Raw genomic sequence first — 22416 nt, 5'->3', positions numbered from 1 at the left:
AGCAGGAAACATGAAGGTTGGAAAGATTCCTTAGTGGGAAAGGGGTGGACTGGACTGGACTGGGTTCAGCACAGCAAAGAATGAAGTACTGAATGAGGTGGCAGGGACAATGCATAAAAGCGTTAGAGTGAATATATGCTAAGCTAAAGAAAAAAACCCCACAAACCCAACACTGCAATAGTTTTATACTCCTAACTTGCAAACTCTGTCTGACTTGGATTCAATTTACAAAGCGCTGTTGTGAACTGTAAGTGTAGACTCCAGTAATTCATGGCATCAGAGACAGTAGCAGGGCACAAAGGTAAAAAACCCCAACAAGTGCCCCCTTTACAATAGCGAGACATACAGGGTCATTCTTTCAAATGCAATGTTAGGAACAAAATTGGTTAAATGTAATTAAATCTGCACTAAATAAGGTATTACATTATGGAATAAAGGTCAAACCCGACATTTGTAAGAAAGTACATGACACTACGAGGCATCTGTTCCCATCTCTTTGTCCTGTGATGCCACAATATAGTAAATAACGCTCTTGCAGAATTCATTGACCTTTTCAATAAGAAATGTGAGTGGAAAACTGCAGTGATACATCTGGAATTTTTCTACAGATAGTTATATTCACTTAATATCTAACTGACACATGAAGTTGTTTGCAGTGGTGAAGCAAATCAATACTGTTTTTAACATTTTTACTTTATAATATGATATCAGCAAAGCTACCAGTGATAATCTAATGTAATTTAAATTAGTTTTTACACTGTAAATTAATATATGCTGTGACTGTAGGCAGTTTTGCTCTTTCATGATCTATATCTATGGTACTGTACCAGGATACCTTACACCTTACATGTAATCATACCTTAAGTATTTTTAAACATCATGCCATTTTGCAGGATAAGCTAGACCATGAGCATATGTTCCATAACCAGCCTGATTAGGAAACACAGTTACAAGTCCTGTCTACTCTACAAATTGAAACCCTGTTTTCAGCTGGGTTTGTGAAAAATACTGTGATGTAACCAGATTCTGGAATGATTACATTTATAGTATAGACAGGGCCTCTGTTACTTTGCATGTCTGAGTAAGAATTTAAGGATCTATTACAGGATATTGCAGTGTCTGTATTTTTGAATTCTAAATAGGCCAAATCTCTTTTATTGTTCAGCTGTAAAGACAAATGGGGAAGGAAAAAAGGGAAGAATTGGAAGTATAATAGACACTGGCAATGACTAGACAAGGCATCTTGCAGGGCAGACCATAAAGAGGAAGACAATGAGCAAGGTCCAAATAATTACAAGTTTAACCACACAGACATACAATTTTTAGGGCCAACCATCTGCATAATTTGCTTATAGCAAGCAACAAGAAATCCTCCAGACCGACATTTTCGCCCAGGCCAAAGGCATGCCCCCATCAGGAAACACATACTCAATGCTGATCTTGTGTCTTTTCAGCATCAGCAAAGATAGATAACCCGTAAGTATTTTTGGAGTGTGCAAAGCTATTTGAATTTTGAAAATTTAATACCAAATGCAAACCACACTCCAGCATACAACAAAGTAAACACATCTAGCAGCACAGAGTGGTTATTTTGATTACCTGGGAAATGACAGGAACACGAGATGGAAGTTAACATAGCAAAACCAGAGATGGGTAAAGAAAAACCAACAGGGTCCAACAGATTGAGAACGAAATAACACTAATTAATCCCATTTTAAGCTAAGTAAGGACAAAACACTTTTACTCTGGGAACTCTAACTGTGGTATGGACTATCTTAAATGCATTTTCCTTTAGCAATTGCAAAGAATATAGATAGTTCATGACACTGCTGGATCATGCCATTAAGATCCACCTTTTTTTGGTAAGTTTTAGAAGCAGTAGTATCTTGTCTTCAGAATCAAAGATTCCAATTAAAAACAAAACAAACCAAAACAAAAAATCTCTATATTATAGCCAGTAGATTGCTGCCAAGAAAAGTTTCAGACTACAAATCCAAGACAATGCACATATGCTGTGATAAGACATTTTAAAATGAAACACTGATAAAAGAGATATTTTTTTTAAATCCATAAAGAACTGATGTAAAACATCTTGCTTCTGTTAGATAATATAAACGTGTCCTGTAGGAACATGAAAAGTGGAAGATAAGCTTATAGAAGCATTAAAGGAAAACATGTCTGGAACAAGAGCATGTCTTATTATAGCACTATGGTGCGCTTTGTTAAAGAAAGCTTGTACCACAAGTGTGTATCTGTAAAAATGTATACCTCACAGCACATTTACCTTTTCAATATCTTCACCGCTATCATTCTGTCCATTTCCATAAAGTCGGGCATAAAGCCTCCAGATCTCCCCATCATTCGTCACTCGTGAAGTCACTCTGCCCAAGAGCTCTCGCAATTTCCCCTTCAGTCCACTCGCTGCCTCTCCTGTGCGGTCTGCCATACCATCCACTACTGCTCTCACCAGAATAGCCAGCACCTTCAAAAGAGCAGCAGGAAAGAGCTTTTATTTCAACGCGAATCAGCATCAGTATATATAATGATATCTGTACTATCTGGTCTCCACTAATGATTTGGTAAAATACAAATACAGTACCATATGACAAATACAGAATTTACTAAGAAATACATTATTAGCACAGTAATTAAACTAATTTAAACCTCATCTATAACATTCTGTAGTTGGTGAAGATAAAGAGGCCAAAGACCTAAGACAGAAATTTGGGTTACTGGGACAAGCTAGTGTGAAAGAGAATGATATAGGAAATTGTGGCAGTATCCTAAAGCTGTTTCCACCTTTATTTTTCACCTTATAATACGGTTATAAAAAGATATGTAAGCAGGCTGAACCAGATTAATCCAGGTAATGGAAGACACTGTTGCTTACAGGACCTCTATTTAACTACCTGCAGAGACCAGAAGATGTATAATGGATGAGATGGAAACTGGAAGGCCACACAAGAAGTGTTAAAAAAGCAAACTACATCTCCCTGGTATCTTTTCAAAATCAATATGAAATCATAGTAGGATCTGAACATCAGCTAAACAGCTCCTCCCTGCTGCCCCCCAAACTGTATAGCTCTTATAAAATATGACAAACTGTCTTTTATTTTCTTTTCTGTAAAAAGCACGGATTTTCACTTAACAGAAAATATGATGAACATTTAAGTCCAAATGATCTGAAATTCATATTGCATGCATGGTTTGCAATCGATCTTCTAGAATGATTTGCTAGAAAAACACCAGCAAGTATTCATATTTCCATTACTACAGCATTGTAATACAAAACATAAAAGAGATGTAAGAAGAAACATCAAACTATGTCCTCTTTTGAAAAGGAACTAGAACTGGTCTTGAGGATGCACACATATATCTATGACTTCTCAATACAATTCTCAGTTTCACAAAACTGTTATTCAAAGTCAAAAATCTAGTTAACATGAATATCATGTACAGTTATCAAGAGTTTTAAACTCAGTGATGTTTTGTTTGCACATGAAAAAAACCCAAACCAGTTTTCTCAGTCAGTCAAGTTTGCCAACTGAAAAATTACCTATATTCCCACAGAGTTCACGCTTTGCTTACACTTTCACTGTAATAATATAGCTCCTTTTTTTGTAATTTATCATGTAATCTTTAGCACTACAGCAGTTAAAGTAAAACTAATGTGAAAGCCTGGATTAAAGGGTCCATTAAACAATAATGAATCATTAACGCTACTTGGCTGTGCCCAGTTGTTAAATAAAGCTATTTCAAGCTTTGCAAGTGAACTGTACTAGTCATCAAAAAGTATTAGCAGTGTAATAGAGCTTTCAATTGTAACTGTTGATAGTTGTTTTAAGCGTTAATTTTTAATTTATAACTTTGACAGATTTTAAACTACCATATATACTAAACTACCAAAGCAATGCTCTGTTGCCCAAGATCCCACACAAGCATTTTTTTTAAATTACTTTTTTAATAAGCTGGGCTCCATATTATGACCACTGTGCAGGGAGTATGTGTTTAGTATGGCATCACACCATCTCCATTTCTCCTTCTCCTTTGCTTTTGTGAATAATGTGTGTTTACTAAAAAATGAACAGAAATCACCATGGGACAAAACCTTACAAACAAACTCAATCATTTGTAGATGCTGTGATTGCTACCAGTTAATCTCATTCCACAATTGTTCTCCAAACAGCTCCTGTCATATAAAAATTCACTTGGTCAAACCCTTTTCAGAAACTTCATTAATACTAATCAAACTTGACAGAGCTCAATTAAGAAGAGAATCCTCAGACATCAGATCTAAATGACAAATCTGCAGTCTATGAGCCCTCCCAGATTAAAGCTCTATTATAAAGGCAATTGTCATTAGTAAGCTACTTAAAAGCAACAGGGCTCCAGAAATTATTAATTCTGACCCTTGTTCCTAAAAATCCCCAAATAACATGCTCTTGCAGCCTTTTATTAGAAACAGTCTGGCAATACGAACCACTGAAATGAGGACGGTATTTGATGGAAAAGTTAACAGATTTTGCTAGATTCTCAAGAACACAAAATTGCAGAGAGGAGCCATTTGTCCATACTTCTGAAGTCATATTCTTTGACACCACAGAATGCAGATCTGGTTTCTTAAAGCAATGGAGCAAAACAGCTTTTTCACCCTCAAAATTGGGCTTGTTTAGCCCATAGAAGAGAAGGCTCTGAGGAGACTTCATAGCAGCCTTCCAGTACTTAAAGGGGGCCTACAAAAAAATTGGGAAGGAGATCTTTATCAGGGAGTGTAGTGATAGGAGGAAGAGTAACAGTTTTAAATTGAAAGAGAGTAGATTTAGACTAGATCTTACTGTTACTGTGAGGGTGGTGAGACACTGGCACAGGTTGCCCAGGGAAGTTGTGGATGCCCCCTCCCTGGAAGCATTCAAGGCCAGGTTGGACAGAGCTTTGAGCAACCTGGTCTGGTGGGAGGTGTACCTGCCCATGGCAGGGGCATTGGACTGGATGATCTTTAAGATCCCTTCCAACTCAAACCATTCTATGATTCTATGAAAATACCTTCATTATTCATAGAACTCCTACTTTCCAAGTAAAAAAAAATAAAATTGCTTGCCTCCATGAGCATATATGTGGTGCAAAGTGGTGTGATTAGCAGTTGTGGAAATTTTACAGGTATATTTACCACCTAATTCATTCACCTAATAATTCAGAGGCTAAATTGATGATTACAACAGGTAAGGCCTTCTCCTCAGACCTTTTTAGTGACCGATCTACTAGCTAAACTACTGATAATTCAGTGAGCCATTATCTTTTATTATATAAGATCTATATTAAAGGTTTTCAACTTACATTTCTCAGTAGGTCCATGAACATTAAGGTAAAGAAGCACGCTTATAACATTTAAGGGGAATATTAAAAAACGGAGACTTCTGAAAGTATGCAATTTGCTGTAATCTCTTATTGCATTGTTGCTCCTTCATAAAAAGCCCTTCATTTCCTTGTTCAATCCTGTCTGTGTAATTTGTATATACATATCTTCAAGTCTCATGATATCCTGATCTCAGAACCTTTGCCACAAGGATGACATCGTTAAATAACTAGAATAGCTCAGAAGCAAAATTTCCCAAAGCTGCCTTCTGTATTCAGAGTCTGGCACAAAAAGACAGCAATGGCCTAACAAAAAAAAATCACAGATGAAGATATGAATGCCTTACTGTTATTAGAAGAAATTAGTGATTTACAAATATGACTGCATACTATGCTGAAATAAAATTTAAAAAATCTGATGTAACTACACAAATCTAGGCTATTTCAAATTATGTAATCAATTAGTCTTAATTGATGCAGTCTGTCTCACAAGGGGTATTTATGTGCTTTTTGTTTTGTTCTGTTTCGCTATGGGACTACTCTTCTCTTCCTTGTAAGATTATTGATTAAAGCCTTTCTGAAAACATTTAATCAGGCTCTGAGGTTTTTCTTGGTCAACTAGTAAAATCCTCTATTAGAAGTTATGATGAAACCCATACAGCACTTCATATATCAGAAGCCAGATTTAAAATTAGGATGCAAAAAAAGATTAGGATACATAGCATATATGTATACTTCTGTGAAAATAATAATATATGATTAAAAGCTGTACAAGAACAAGATGGAAAAAAGACCTATACAACAAAATTAGAAATTTAGTGCAAGCAATATCCCCAAATATTTTTAAAAAATATCCTACATTATATTTGACAAAACACACTAATGCGTCCGTATCACCTCAAAATATATAAATGGACAAATACATGTTGAAAGTTCTATTCCTGGTCAGCTGTCAATCTGACTAAAGTAATACAGTAGGCCACCCCTATAAATGTTTAAATAACAGTTAACTATTGAAATTTTTAAAAATTCACTAAAAAAGGCCAACCGTCTGCAAGATATTCCAAGAACAAACACACAGGCCCCCCACCAGTACCACAATACTGTAGCTACCAAACACATTAATTTTTACCATATATAAGACTATTTTCCATAGACACTTTTTAGTGCAAAGATAGTTTAAGACCTTTTATTGTTCAGCCATATCAAACCTGAAAGACTTCATTCATACAGAATGTTATCCTGTGCATGGCTAGCTTTGTAGTAGGTATTGTACTCACGTACAATTTGTTATCAAGAAGTAATCTGAAAAAAATTCTAATATCCCACCCCCATGAACAAACGAGATGTTTCCACACCATAATTAATTCTATCTGTTCTCTCTCCTCATCACTGGACTCCAATTCCCAAGACCTAGGAAAGCTACTTTTAATCATTTTATGGGATAAGAAAAGAAACATACTTCTGGGCTGCATGACCAGCAGCAGCTGGGTCCTCTTACCCTGGCACTACACACAAACTTCCAAAGAGCTCATCAACTGTTCAGCCAGATCCATTAATTTTCCAAAGGCTTTTGGAAGTGTTTCACTACTCTGCTTAAGGGATTTTTTGGCTTGACTTTCAGATGCACATTGCTATTTTCACTAAGTATACAGAACCCTGCTTGGACCTTGTTTTAGGCAAGGTAACATCCCAGCTGAAGCTGTTGAAGTAGGCTCTCTAGATTTTATCCAGAGCATACATTTACAAACACAGAAGTTAACTGAACTACAGTGAAAGATGAGCAAAATACCTCCTTTATTTTTCTTTGTTCCAGATTATTAAGAATCAGTGTTTCAACTTCAATGCATTCAATCTATGAAACATAATTCACTTTCAAAGGTTCATTTCTGGTATTTTCAAACACATGGGAAAAGCTTACCTTTTTTAAACTAAGTAATTTATAATTTCTGATACTAAGGTATGTAGGAACAATATGCATTGTCTTCTATTTAAGAATAGATCTTAAAACTGCAAGGCTCGCATTTGTCCCTGCACTAAGTCTAAGGCAATCTGAATGCAAAGGTCCATTTTTATTTTAAATACTTAGTCTTACAGTCTAAATCTCAAAAATTTAAATGGCTTGCCTACATAACTTCATTGGTATGTGTATTATCATTACTGATACCATCATCATCAGAATTCTGTCTCACAAGAAAAATTAATGAACATATAGGATGACTTAACATGAAAACTTCCCCACCTGTGTATCCTTGTACTTTTCTTTTAAGTCCATGAGCCGGTGATAAGCTTTAATTGCTTCTGAAAACTCTCCAACATCTGTACTGGTGAGAAGATAGTTCTCCCATATTTGCCAGTGCTCGTAGTTGCACTTGAGAGCTTCTTGGAGGGTTCGAAATGCTTTAATTCTAATGAATAATAAAAAGAAGAATAGAAAATAAGATGCTCTATTAAAGATTTAATATAGGAAATTTCTGCATTAAAATCAGTTGGCATTTTATCTACTAAAAAGCTTCTAATTTTAAAAAATCAGGTTGAGAAAACAGTGCCAGAGAGGAGGCAGAAGGAGTAAAAAGTCTTAATGCAATCTGAATACCATTGCAACCTAAAAAAAAAAAGCTTTGCTACAGAACCAGAATGATATGGTTCAGAAATTGAAGCTTACTCTCAGCTGGACAGTCATAATATGTAGAAAAAACACAAAGGAATAAATTCCTTTAACTGAAAACTTGAAACACTTTTCCTAGGCTGGTAAAAAATATTCTTAAATATCTTCTTAAGATAATATAAGGATGACTTATATCAAAATTTACAGTTCACTTGCTCTATTGCTTGAATGAGTTGCTGAAAGTGCTGTCTCTAAAGAACAACAGCTCACAGAAATTGTTGTTTGAGTTTCAAAAAGAGGGTCCAGGAGAGTATAAATATTCCAGCCTGGGAAAGGGTGGATCAGGCCATTAAAAGTTTGGAATGGCTGAGTCGGGGAAAAATGTAAGTAATTGTGAACCTATGCCCATGCTATTATAAAAGTTACCAAATACACATGAAGAGAGGTGACTGATACAGCAAAATTATTGAAGGAAAACAGGTCATTTGGCATAGCTATGGAAGAACAGTCCACAGGCAGGATCGTCCCATGTTACCCCCTTTCTCTTTCTTCTGATATATTGATATATGTGATGATGCCAAATAAATGTACCAACAGCTGGGTCTTCTCCACTGTTAACAGTCTTAGTAAGGTATTTCAGATCCCAATTTTTATAAGATTACATTAGAAAAGAACAGAAATCTGCTTCTTCCTGTGTGGATTTTGCTACAATGGAAGCTGCGATCTGCCACAGCTCTGGCACAGCTCTCTCTTCCACAGACTGGAAGATGCTCTGGCTGACTGACGTCACCCCAATCACCTTGAGAAACTATTTCTGAAACGGTTCTTCACCATCTGTAGGATTAGCCTGTATGATCTCCCCCATCTTCTCAAAAAATTTAGTAAGTTATCAGGAGGGCAGATGCCAATCAGATGTAATCATGAAATGTAGATAAGATACCAGAGGGATGGGATGGAAACAGTATTCCTCAAATCATCATGTGCTATGCTAATGAAGTACTCCAGGTTCTCAAAACAAATCCCCTGTGTATTTAAAAACTCATATAATGATGAGGTACCCTTAACCAGGACAACAGTTAAACCAATTCATATCCAAACAGGAAACAGTAGGAAGTACCAGTGCGTCATCCTGTCTTGGAAACCAGGAAACTTCCACCCAAAGGACAGAGGGCCAGTCCTAGTTTGTTCTGAGAAATATGAGGTCTAGATTTCAAAGGCCTCCTGGCACCCAGAGAAGTTTTTTTGGTAAAACGATGAGTAGAGTCTGTTTTCATCACAATTAATTTTTCTGGAGGAAATTCAGAATACACAAAACTTGTGGACTCTTAAAAAGCAAACTAATCCCAAAACCAACAAAACTTTCATTTGGGTGTCAGCAAGTTGTTTGCATACATCACTGATGTATGAGACTCTAAGCACAGTCTGGTGGGACTGATTTAAGAGCCTGGTTGGAGTAAAGCCTGATCTTGATGAGGGAACGAAATAAAACAATTAAATATCTTACTTTTGTTTTCCTTTTCTTATTTCTCCCCTCAGTTGTTTTTTTGTTTTATTTTGTTTGGTTGGTTTTTTTTGCTAGCAAGCTTGAAAAATAAGGATTTAAACTTTCAGCACTGTTCAGCCCCCCAAAATAAATTATACTGAAGGCACTACTACAGATATCCTCTGTTTTGAGAGTGGGTTAAACTAACACACAGCCTTGATCTATAAGTGACTACACAAATAATGAAAGAAGTTGCTATATCATGGCAAACACAGGCCACCCTCAGCTATCAGCATGTAATGCAGAGTAAATATTTCCTGTATGCATATTCCTCTCACAGGTGATTCCTGCAGAAAAAAAAGCTCAGAAATGTGCCCCCTTTTACTCCTTTTGATACAGTATCAAATAGATCATAAGTTTTGTATGTATTTACCATGTTTAGTCACAAAAGTAGCTTAACAATAACAATTAAGCTAGTAAAGTGAAAATAACCACTCAGTATTTTTTCAGTAGTTAGACAGAAAACTTATTTTGATTAAAGATACTTCTATGAAACAAGCATAAGCCAGTAAACTGAGCACCTGACATACCCTTTTGAGCATTATGCAAAAGAAGGAGCAGCCTATCAAATGCAGTCTAAGACAATAAATTGGGCATTCTCAAGGCACTGCTGAAGATGAAAGGAACTACTGAAAAGTTAAAACACGCTCTTGATTTCTATTACTTTTTAGTCTTGAGTAGTTATTCTAACGTTCATTTTCTCCTCTCTCCTGCTCCCACTAGCACATCAAACCATCTCTGGGGTTCATTTATGATATTACTTCCCGCATTTCATTCATATGTTCATCAATTTACTCTTTTATATAAATTTACCATTCTTTTTCTCTTTTTTAGTTTGCCTCCTGACTGCATAACTGCATAAATTATATCAGATTTTGAGTTAGGTTTTACAAAATTTATCTTATTCTTTTGTTTCATTCTCTGGGGACAAGTTATAATGTCAAAATTCTTCTTAAATATTAAGTTCTTTCAGATATTCTGTGTCTACAAGTAACTTTTATTACATTGAGTTGAAATACAAAGAAAGACAGTTCATTTAGGTCAAAGCTTCTTATACTAATGATAAATTTGGAAGGAAAAGAACAACTGAGCTAGTATGTATGCAGCTCTCCATCTGCTTTCGTCATATAAAAAATAAACTGCCTGTTTTTCCCTTAAATCTATGATCTAAGATTAACATAGTATGAACTATGTTATGAACTATATAGGTTTGAATATACAGTTTGCTTGAAATGGACGGATCTTTTTAACTTCATACTCAAATTAGCTTCCAACTTTAATATGAGTGTTTTGAACTTGGCTGAACTTACTACATCATAAATACTTCTAACAAGAAAAAAGTATATGGTGAGAGGTTGCTACTTTTATAAGGCTTATGAAACTCCATTTCCTGCAAAATGAAGTAAGTTATCAATAATCCAACCTGGGAGAGAGAACTGAAGGGATGAGTTACAAAATATGAGGTAACCACATTGTAAGAATAAAAAATTCAATGTCAAAAAAAAGGAAATTCCAACTATTTACTTTGGAAGTAGTATCTTCTAAGCCTTTTGAAGTACTTACTTCTGTTTTAATCTGATATAAGCAGTTGATAAATTGTTCCAGGCCTCAGCATTCTGTAATGATAAAAAATATTCACTTATATTATGCTTACTTGATAAAAATATGCAAATGAAACTACTGTGAAATATCACAGATTTTGCTAATCACACATATTAACACATTTCCTACAAGGCAGTCAAAATACTACATTGAAATAGAAATTATTGTATTAAAATACATAAATAAATATTACTGACTGCAGCAGCAATCAGATGTACAAATATCAATTAACTGTCTTCTGGTCAGAATACACTAAGTCAGCTCTTGCCGTAAGTTTAGACTGTAAACAGGCATCCTCTTCTGGATCTGGCTGGGATGGCTGGTGAGGTCAGTGCTCCCAGCAGCTCATCACTTCTCACTTGCTGGAAGCTACTTACCTGCACCGCTCTGTTAGTGGAAAAAAATTATCTGAATATCCCCTAATGCATATTGTACATGTGCTTGCTCTGTGCATCCTAAAAAACTGGCTAACAAGCTCCATTCGCATGAACTATAGTTACAAATTTACCTGTCATACAACCACTTATCTGACTTTCTTTTCAGGAGAATTTGATTACTTAGAGGACTAGGTATCTTAATTTATTTTTTTTTGTTTTATCTTTCTCTTAAGCACTCCTCACAGTCTACCCTTTTCTCTGTTTTAGCAATGTATGCAAGCATAAAGGAATTTCTGCTGAAATGTATTCTAACATTCACACACACATACTTGGACGAAGATAAGTATTGGGCAAGTATTTTTACGATGCCTCATGACAAAAATATATCCTTCACGCACAAGTTTAATTTATTCAAAGGGCTAAGGTTTAAACAAGCTTTTCATTATTGCTTTGCTTGTTTATAAGGAAAATATCCTTGTTGCCTTTAGATAAGCCATCTGAATCGCTTGTTGAAAAGTACATACATCTGGTTCCAATGTCACACAGCGCTGAAATGCTTTGGCAGCACCTTCATAGCCTTCTAAAGCGATATATGCACAACCCAAGGAAAACCATACACCTAGCTGGAAAGAGAAATGGATGATTACTTATACATACACATAATATTTCTGCACAAAAGAAATTATTTTGCCTCAGTGCTCAAATACACACTACTCTTGTTGATTTTACCTCATTTTCAGCTATCATAATAGTATTACATTGGAATAAATATCCTGTTTTCAGAATACAGGAAAACTTTAGGTTCAAAGTTTTAATAAATATGGATAAACAAAGGTGTTGACAATATAAAGACTACTTAACCATATGTGAAATGCTCCTTAATAGTGCATCTTCATTTAGAGAAGAAACTGTTAGAGGTTTGCATATTTTGCTTTAACTTGTGAAAAATCCACATTCACTTCATAGTATTACAATTAGGTCAAAGGGTAAAATACCAGGAAATGTATTTCAAGGAAATTATATTTTACAGAAACATTTCTAATGAACAAGCTTGGCAACAAAGATATCCTTTTGCATTTGAGAGTGTACAAGTGACAGGTGATCTTCAGAGCATGCAGATGTATTAATAGGTGAAGACACAACTGCCAATTACATCCAGCCAGGGCAAATGTGAAAATCTTCTTTTCAGCATTGTCAGCCTATCACGTTTCATGAGCTTTAAACTCACCATTCAAAGAAGAAACTGTACACGAGGAAAAAAAAACGTTTCCCAAATCTCAGAGAGCAAAACTAATAGGAAATAAACATTAAGTCAATCTCATTTTTTAAGCCTTCTTTTATCCATCAAATTTCCAGAAGTCCAGCACTTTCACATGGCTGCTACCTCATTAACTCCCTTTTCTTTCTAGATCAATAACTTTCTGGACATGAAAAGCTGGTGTAGAGACAGGGACCAATCAAGTATGAAATTGAAGGCTAGCTCCAACTCAGTAGCTCAGGATACAAAGTAAACAGTGCTGCTGTGAAGGGTGAGAGAAAAAGAATCACTGCAGTTTCTTAATTCTAAGGAGCAACAGCAGCACAGTTTAAATTCTGAGCTTGTGCTTCCAGAATCTGGTTGACTACAACTTCCACCATTTTAATTTTGTGAAGCTGACGGTGAGCAGCTACATCTCTCAGGAACTGATGTAACCAATGCTTAAGCTTGTCAACTCTTCTTAAGGAAAAGTTACAGCAGAAAAAGAAAGCAAAATGGTTCTTTACTTCTGTGGAGAAAAGCTGTATGAGCAAGAGCCTAGTAAAAATCATACAGTGACTGCAAAGAATGGTAAATAATTTTCTTCATAATTTGAAATGAGATATTTTGAGATATGATGGAGAGGGTTGGGAAAGGTGTCCAAAAGGGATCCTTAAGCAGACAAGAGTGAGATGAAAAGTCTCTGGGGTGGGGATTAAGTCAAGGAGCTGTGATGCTATGATATGAAGGAAAAGAGTACACAGAAAATGGAATAGGTCACGCAGAGGGAAGAACATTTCGGTATGTTAAAGAAAACGTCAGCATCGATCATATAGACAATGATGGTGTAAATGAGCAGCAGAACTGGTATGGATTAAAATGTCAGGCCTCAGTGAAAAAGCATTATTAAGACTGTATCTCAGAATACTTGACTAAAATGCAGAAAGTGATATATTAGGGGATATCAGAAAACTGTGAAAGTTCAAATCCCAGAAAATACAGGGAAATTTCAGTTATTCAAAATAGTTTAGTTAATACCATAATGAATGCAATTCCAAGACTGATTTTTTAGATATAAACAAGCTAGTCAGAAGACAGTAATTACCTTGATCCTGACCACTATGATTCAGGTTCAAAATGCTACCATAGAAAAGATATTTTGTAATGTATCTAGATTCACTAGTCCTTCAAGAACAAAGGCAACTCCTTTAATATAGAGCATGTTAAATTTAAGAGCTACTTAAAATAGAAAAGATGTTAAAACTAAAAGGGCCAGCTAAAAGAGCAAAGACATTTCAAGCCTTGGAGCAACTGCATATTGTCTTTCAAAAAGGCTCTAGAAAGACTAGACAATTTTAACAGTTTAAAACAAAACTTGCAGGAACTTCAGGCAAGCCTTTAATAAGTCTAAATGATTATGAAATGCTTTAAGAAATTTTAAACAATTCTCTCATACTAGTGGGAATATGGTTCCAATAGAACCTAATTAGAGTATAGCTATAAATTTAAAAAGAAAAAAACCCCAAATCATATATCTGAAAAAACTTTTTGCATTTTTAAAGCAATTTCTACTATCTTCATATGGCAAATACATAATTATTTGTTTTTTAGAATCCAGTAGACTTCTCAGTAGCATACTCTTAGGAGTGCAGGAATGTTAGTTTACAAAGTATCTATACACTGCAGAGCAAAATTAGTCTTTGTAGTTAGTAAATGTAATAAGATCTTAAGAGTTGAATGAAATCCTAGCTGAGTACCTCTTAATTACTAATTTTTGGCATCATTTATCTCCTTTATAATCCAGTTTCTTTTGATCAGACCATACTGACAGAACATACTATAGTTTTAAGAAAGTATAGAGACTTTTATTACCTTTTCCAATGAGATACTCTAGCTCAACCCTTAAGTCACTTTTAATAGTAAAAGATGAATGAGATGGAGAATTGTGAATAAAGCTCTCTCTCATTGCATTGTCCAAAACTTTAAATTCCAGATGCAGTTGATAGCAAGCTGACTTCTAAAATGTGACTGTTTTCCCATACTGGAGAGAGATGACTTGTCTTGCTGCACACCCAAGAAAATTAGCCTGAGAAGTTATGAGCCAAACAGTCTAGCACAAAAGAGGATTATTCTTCTCTTGCAAACTGTGACATGGTGGAGAATGGCTTGAGCACATAATAAGGTGCTATGAGCATACTATTTCTGGAACATTCAAATGTGAAGCAACTAGATATAGAGAACCATCCACTGTTCAGCACAAGAACTAACAAATCTGTAATTTAAAAAGACATAAGTTTTGTTAAGCAGACTTTCACTGCTGGAGAGCTGACTACAGGAATGCTGGAATTGTCTCAGTCTAGCCTTAAAGATGCTCGCAGTGAAAGTGCAAGAGAAATGCATCTATTATCCCCTAGGCACGTACTAGAACAAGTCATTCTGTGAGCAGCAATGCTAATGAAGAGGATTTTCAGATATATTTTAACTGTAAGACTTTCATTCCTTTATGGATTCTCCAAAGCCTAATATGGTGGTTGGCTCATACTGCAAAGACCTACCCTCAGAGACCTCAACCAAATTTGACCAGTTGGTCAAAGAGTATACAAGATTAAAGAAGGGTTGACAGAGAATGATTTTATCTATTGGATATTTTGAGGAATCACTTGCTGCAGTCTAAAAATCTCTTCCTCCAAAAAGGCTTGATAACCACCAAAAAAAGATTATTTCTTTGTAATAGGGAGTCCTTGTTTACCTGATAAATTATTCACAATTCTGGGAACAATTTGTTAATGAATATTTTCCTTGTATTACAGTCCTTGCATCTACAATCACCTTTCTCTCTGCACTTTGTCCACAAGACATCCTGGAATATGAAACAATCCATTTCTGTAGTGACAGAAGTAAGAAAAACTTTAGAAGACAGTGATGTCAAGCCATACTATCCATTTGCTCCATCTATTTTTGTGAAACAATTAATCTGAATCTTCAACAGAGTTTCCTGAGCAACAAGAGGAGGAAATATTCACCTTCCTATATGGACTGGTCTATTTTTGTTGGATTGCCTTTCATTTTAAGCTTTCTTTGGATAGGATACAAAACAGAAAAGCATCTCAGTAGAATATTTCTCAGTTTTGTAGGCCATCTTCTGCAGCCCTTTATTATCCAGGAGTCCTCTTGATTTCAATAAGGTTCCTATCTGAATAATATATATTTTGTTGGCAATTCCTGAGTCAGTAAGAGAACTGAAAGACAAGGGAAGCATTTTTCTTCATTTTGCTTTCCATTCTAAAGGTGTTTCAAGTTATCTGGACTTTACTTGAATAAGAACAGAACTATGATTCACTGGAACAAAATATGTCATTGAAATACAAAAACAGTTTCAGAATGTAAGATTTGAAAGGCTGGAGGCCTTTAAAACTTTTCTACAGCAGAACTGCAGCTAGTTACATGGAACTCAAAATAGCAGGTTTGGCAGTATTCTTTGGAGAGCAAGAAGGAATATCCTGCTTTTGCATAGACTTGGAAATGGCTATGAAGAGCACAATTTATATACATAAACAACCACAAAGCTGGTTTAAATTCTCAAGACCTTTCACAGGGTGGATCTTTTTGGGATGGGATATAGTGGCTGAGAAACTGAAACAAGATTATAAAAATTGCCTGCGGAACAGCTTGCAAAGGATTTGTCAAAATACCCAGCTTCACCAAAAGAACTCTTTTGTGGTTTCAGTTTTGATGCATTTCTGTAATAAAAGCTACTGTCATCACAAGCAACAGAATGCTTCTCAGTGACTTCAGAGCAGGACAGAGCAGAGCACTTGAAAATTATTTCTGTGAATGCAAAGATCAGAGTTTGTAACTCAAAGTCAAGAGACAAAGCAAAAGGATTTTTTCATTAAAGTCTGTACAGTATTCTTCTTATGACTATTTTGCTTGACACTTGTTCATGATTTAGTTGATAATTTTTAATTTTCAATGGCTTGATCTTTTTAAAAGAGGAAAGCTGTACAAAGTTAGCTGTGTGCAAGCACGTAAATGCAAAAGCATGTCTTTATTTCATTATGCTACTGTTTTTAGCCAGGCTTCCAAGTACGCAGTAAAAAAATTGCTAAGAATAGTAATAAGCTGTTACTTTAACATCTGTGCCCAGAATGGCCTTCTTAAAACGTCTGTCATCATTCCAAACTAAAACACACAAATTAAAACAGCCATGTGTGTGTCATTTCCCAACCTGCATAGGGTTGATCTGCACGGATCGTTCAAAGCACTCCACACATTCCCTGAATTCCCGGTTGCGGAGATGGAGGAGGCCTTTGGAGCGTTGGGCGCGGGCGCTGCGGTGCCTGGAGAGCTCCCAGGCCTTGTCATAGTACTGGTGGTCTTTAAGAACATCACCAAGCAAACAATATAGTCCTGGTGTTTCCTTTTTCTCTAGCTCCCGCCTGAGTATTTCTTCCGCCTGTTAAAGAACAGAGAAATCAATACATAACAGGACAATTTATTTTCAGTTAATTGCCTACCTGAACAAATACCACTTTAGCACCTTGCAATCGTCAGTTGAAGACTAAAAAGAAGGGATAGCAAGGAAACAGTATCTTGAACCAACACAGCATCAAAGATAAAGTCTAGAGAGAATCTGGTTCCAAAATGATTCTAAAAAAAACCCCCACACTTCAACATGAACATAATTGGGTGGCTTTTGGTTTAATGCACCAAGGGATATATACCCATTAAAGCAAGAAGCAGTTTGCTCCTTATTTTATATCTTAGTTGTGCAATCTGTCCCAAGAGCGAATCTCAGTCCTGGCCATCACTTACACCTACCTCATAGCAATGCAACATCAGCATCATTGAGGTATGTGCAATCCTAATAGTATAATAATCTGTGTTTTTTATAAATACTAATAAAGTACTCTTGCAATGACTGCCATTCCTTTTTCTCTAATTGCTCTTTTCTGAAAATAGTTATTTCTACTCTGTTATGTCTGAAAACACATCCACTTCCATACTGTTGGTTTTGGAAAGGCTACTCTTTTGCATAAGATGCAGAAGTTATAAATTCATCTAAATGTTTCAGATAAAATATATTCAGAATATATACAGCATTATGGAAAAGAAGACACAAGCTGGGTCTCCCAGACATCTATTATTGGCTGTAATCAGCTTCAAAAGCTCTTTATCTCAGGGTCCCTATCTCACTCTAACAATAAAATCATTGTTTCTCTTTCAAACAAGAGATAGTCTGCTTTCTGTGGCTATTTGAAAAGATAAATACAATGAACAGATGATCTGCTGTTCAGACCAACCTCTTACCTCAGTCCCCTGCTGCAAAAATGTAACATACACAATTCAGCTCAGTATAATTGTCTATTAGGAAAGATCTATTTGAAGCATTTGAACCAAGAAAGATTCGATGCAGCCTGCCACAGAGCTAAAGTCTGATATTGTAACACTTGTCTTTCTTCTACCACAGCTAGTTTATCTAAAAGGAAAGTTGAGTTCATCCCTGCATTTAAATTATTGCTGCTTTTCTTGCTTCTATAAGAACTGTTTTCTTTGCCCTTCAGATGATCCCTAGAGAATCACTGTCTCTTACTCCTTGTCCTCCAATCAGTAAAATTCATTGATCCTGTCTGAAAAACATCTTTAGTAAAATGACTTGTTTTACTTTATTTTTAAATATTTAATGTAATTTTAATACTTCATTCTTACTATCATTTTTGTTAAATACAGTAGCAGCAAAAGTCTACAAATATTTGAAGTGCACAAATGTGAAGAAAGGATGTATTGTTTAGATTTTTAAAGGGATCTTGAACTAGCAAAAATGGATTCCCATTTTGGGATTTGAGAAGAAAACTAGTGGCTGAATATTAGGGAAATAACTTAATGGCAAGCATCTATGGAACAGATCTCCATAGAAAGCCAAATAAACTATTACTTAAAATTTAGAACTAGCCTAGTCAAAGCACCAGAAAACCTCACATGACAAGAAGACAACCCACTTGCAAGAGGGTTTGGTTAAAGGGTAGATTACTTCCCCCCTTCCCTGCCTCCATTAGTTGCTATGACAAGATTAAAGGAACACATACTAATAATAGATTTTTAAGATTATTTTTTCTAGACCAGAAAGAACGAGGTGCTTTATTATTGCAGCAATTGCATTAGGCATCAAAATGTGGTTTTTTTCCCTTCAGATAAAGCCTTGAAGTGTTGCTGTGTGTGCAGCAGCTATGAGGTGAAAAGTGCATTGCATGCTGCCTCTTCACCTCGTCCTCTGCAGGGCACTCCCAAACTCGGAGTGCTGTGCTGTGGCAGTGCCTAGCACTAATCATACACTGGTCTAGAAAGCCAACCTCTCGCTAATTGCATTTTACATTTAAGAGCATAAAAACATCACGTTCTGGTCTACACTTACAAGAATACACTGCCAACATAAATATTTTAGCACACAGATAAAACGGAGAATTAAATAAGCAGAAGTCTGACTTTTTCTTCCTCTGATTAGCTATCTGATGACCTCTCTGGCATGTTACAAACCTTTTTAATACCTAAATCTTTAAAGGATAATACAAAGGGGATCATAGCTACAAAAAAAAAATATTATCACAACATTTGTCATTTGTCTTCTACAGAACCAGACAATACATTAAAACAAGATTTCTTATTCTGCCTAGGTTTTTGTGAAGAAAAATATTCCTTTCTCCTAATTTTGTGGTAAACTATTTAAAAAATTGCATATTTAATCTTTGAGAAGACCTCTGCTTCTGCAAAAAGAAAAACTTGTCTTAACAACAGAAAACCATTTTCCACACAGCTCATGCAGTGTATATGAAAGAAAGATAAACACTAGAAATTTATTTTTACCTGTTAGATATTAATGATTAATTTGCATGCTTTCTTACTAAAAATTATAGCTAAATCAAACAAGCTTTGATAAGAAAATTATCAATTATAAGTTACCTAAAAATAAACAAATGAAGCTGTATAACCCTTGCTGACTGAAACAGATCTAATCATAGCAACACTGCTTTTCACAGAATGGTCTGCACGAGAATGGATGAAATTCAGCACTCAGTTCAAAAGTCAGTTACTCTAAACATGAGAGTTTCAGGCTGTCATCTTGCTTTCTGGGCTACTGCAGTTGGCGTGGGAATTAAACAGGCAACGCTCCACAAAAATCCACAATCAGTAAAGAGGGTTCTGTTTTAAATAAAAGGTGGTGCATTTTTTTTACTGACTACAGAGACTCCTGGAAACCAAGTTCAAGATTCATCCTGCATTTGGCTTCCCAACCCTAAAATTCCACTTGCCATCCCATCCACATGTTTCCATGCTTTTATTTTACTTATTTCCTAAAAGACCCAATTACCCTCACTCTTCACAGACCTACCAATTCAACCCTTTCCTAGTTCAAAGTATTTCCTAAAATGCTTTCGTCTTTTTTGCTTGCACGTTTTTTGCTGGGCCACCAGAGCAGTAGCATGAGGAAGAGGAACAGATGAGCATGGAAAGCGGCAGTGAGATAAAAGTTTCAGTTTTCATTTCACCTTCCCTGTATCTCCATACATGACCATGGGCAAACCATTTACTCCTCTTTCTCAATTTTGCAGCTACTCTTAGGAGTGGCTACCTGTCTTCTACATCTGTTATGATATGTAGTGGAAATAAATCAAGTTCTTGAACGATCTCATGTACTAATCAGTGCGGTACTACTTGACTTTGCATCTGGGACACATTTTCTGAATTTAAAGGTGAGCTTTTGGGATCTTACCATAATTGTGTTTCCTCACTCAAATGTTTTAAGAGTTTTCTGTGTCATGCCATGACAAGAAAAATAACTCTGTAGAAGTGGATTGCTGGGTACCTTGGTCTAAAACCAGACTGTACTGTGCTGTTTACTCTGAGTTGATGGAATGGGGATAGGGCTGAAAACAGGGTTGTAAGACAGAATACCAGGCTGAATCTAAAAGGTAGATCTCAATAACAGATGTCATTAATTTATCAAAGGTCAGCAGCTACCATGCTCTGAAGTCCTGCAAGGGAGAAAGGCCTCGCTTCAATTGAAAGAACTGAAAATTCACATCTGGTTTATCCTTTCTAATTTCTTTAACAGGAAAATAGAACCACTTTTAGTGTATTATTCATTTCCAGTAAGGCTGAAGAGACCTCTTACACCTCAACCAAATGAAGCTGTCCGATGTAAATAATACTACCAAGATCTCTGGGTCCCCCTCGCAGCTAAAAGAAGGGAGAGGGACACTTTCCAACATCAGTTCTTACTATATGCATGGAGATTATAATATCTGCTTTTGCAACAAGTCTGTTAAGGGAATACAGTGAGTAAAAGACTGGAATGAGAAAGCCACAGCAACTATCAACATACCATGCATTCAGATATTATAACACTTTTTTTGTTCTGTGCCCTGTTTTGCTCATTGTTTGGCACTCTGTTACTCTTCTGCTGACTCACATAATGATATCAGTTTCTCCTGATTTTATTCAGATTATGAAGTGAGCCATATGTAGTAACATTAAAAGATCCACAAAAGTTTGCTAAATAATAGCGACACCTTACTTGGCAAAATTTGTACTGCTATATGGCCTTGTTATAACTGAGTGAATGATGTATTTCCCAAGTGCATAATGTGGAGCTTTGCACAGTCTTATCTATGTGCTCTGTTTCTTTGTCAGTGCATGATTCAAAAGTAGGAGGAAGGAACCTATTACCTTGATGCATAAGTACTCATCAGACACATTGATATTGCTGATATCTAGCTGTTTTATTAGTTTTTTCAGTATTTAAATTCAAGTTTTATGTATAAAAGCATTTGTGAGTGAAAAACATGCAGAAGTGTATTTAATAGAGTTTGTTCTTTTGGGCACATATAAGCTAAGTTCTTTAATGACACGAACATCCACTGACAAGACATTGCTCTAGTAAATTCTCATGCATTTCTAAAAGAGTAACTACCATGTTTAAAAACATAGGAGTGTTTTTGATAAATACAAACAGTTCACACTCTGAAAGTTTTCTGATAAGGAGCACAAGTAGTCCTTGGTGTCCAGCTAAATGTTTCTTATTTTCTAGCTTTTTTAATCTGAAGCTATCTTTTTCCCAGCACTACTGTTACTTAGTACTTACATAGCATTTTCTGTTTTTCAAAGCACAGCACAAACCCTCATTCGGAAAGCTTTTCTAAGCAGTTTCCTGTGTCAGATATCCTGTCCTATTCTCCGAGTGCCATTTTCATAACTCCCTAAGGGCAGTCTGTGAATGTAAGTAGGACAGAATGCCTTTCCAGGAAATGGAAAATATTGACCTCTATTTCTCCACTGTACTGAAAAGATTGGGATATTAGCATACTAGCCCCGAGGCATGCATAATGTGACACAGAATTTGCCAGCAAAACGTATCTGTCAGTTTAAAACAACCAAAATCTAGGCATTGGTGCATGATAAGAAGAAAAAAAGATTTAAGTATGAGAAATTCTATTCTATTTCAAGACAGCTGTAAAAATCATTTTCCTTACCTTTCCATGCTGTCCTGCTCTTTCATAGCAGATTACTGCATCCTCCCACATTTCCAGCTCCTCAAATATCTGTAAGGCAGAACTGGTGCATCCCAGTTCAAAGAGTAAACTTGCAAGCTGACGCTGGAAAGATAAGGAATTCCAGGTAACTGAATCACAGAATCACAGAA

At 35.8% G+C, this 22416-nt stretch overlaps 1 protein-coding gene across 1 annotated transcript in view; it reads right to left on the bottom strand.

Moving 5' to 3' along the window:
• The window catches only part of TTC27 (tetratricopeptide repeat domain 27), a gene marked incomplete at its 5' end in the record, with an annotated part of 27983 nt that extends 5614 nt beyond the window's left edge, over positions 1 to 22369 (bottom strand). The window contains 6 exons of the mRNA XM_010194014.1: positions 2285 to 2482; positions 7595 to 7760; positions 11067 to 11119; positions 12007 to 12105; positions 16948 to 17175; positions 22247 to 22369. Of these exons, the coding sequence (XP_010192316.1) occupies positions 2285 to 2482; positions 7595 to 7760; positions 11067 to 11119; positions 12007 to 12105; positions 16948 to 17175; positions 22247 to 22369 (867 nt within the window). The remainder of the gene's footprint in view (positions 1 to 2284; positions 2483 to 7594; positions 7761 to 11066; positions 11120 to 12006; positions 12106 to 16947; positions 17176 to 22246) is intronic.
• Between the last annotated feature and the right edge of the window lie 47 nt (positions 22370 to 22416).

Source organism: Mesitornis unicolor, unplaced genomic scaffold (assembly GCF_000695765.1).
Source record: "Mesitornis unicolor isolate BGI_N332 unplaced genomic scaffold, ASM69576v1 scaffold27141, whole genome shotgun sequence".
NCBI classification, from domain to species: domain Eukaryota; kingdom Metazoa; phylum Chordata; class Aves; order Mesitornithiformes; family Mesitornithidae; genus Mesitornis; species Mesitornis unicolor.
Note: the sequence above shows the minus strand (reverse complement) of the source record. Positions and strands in the feature narration are given on the sequence as shown.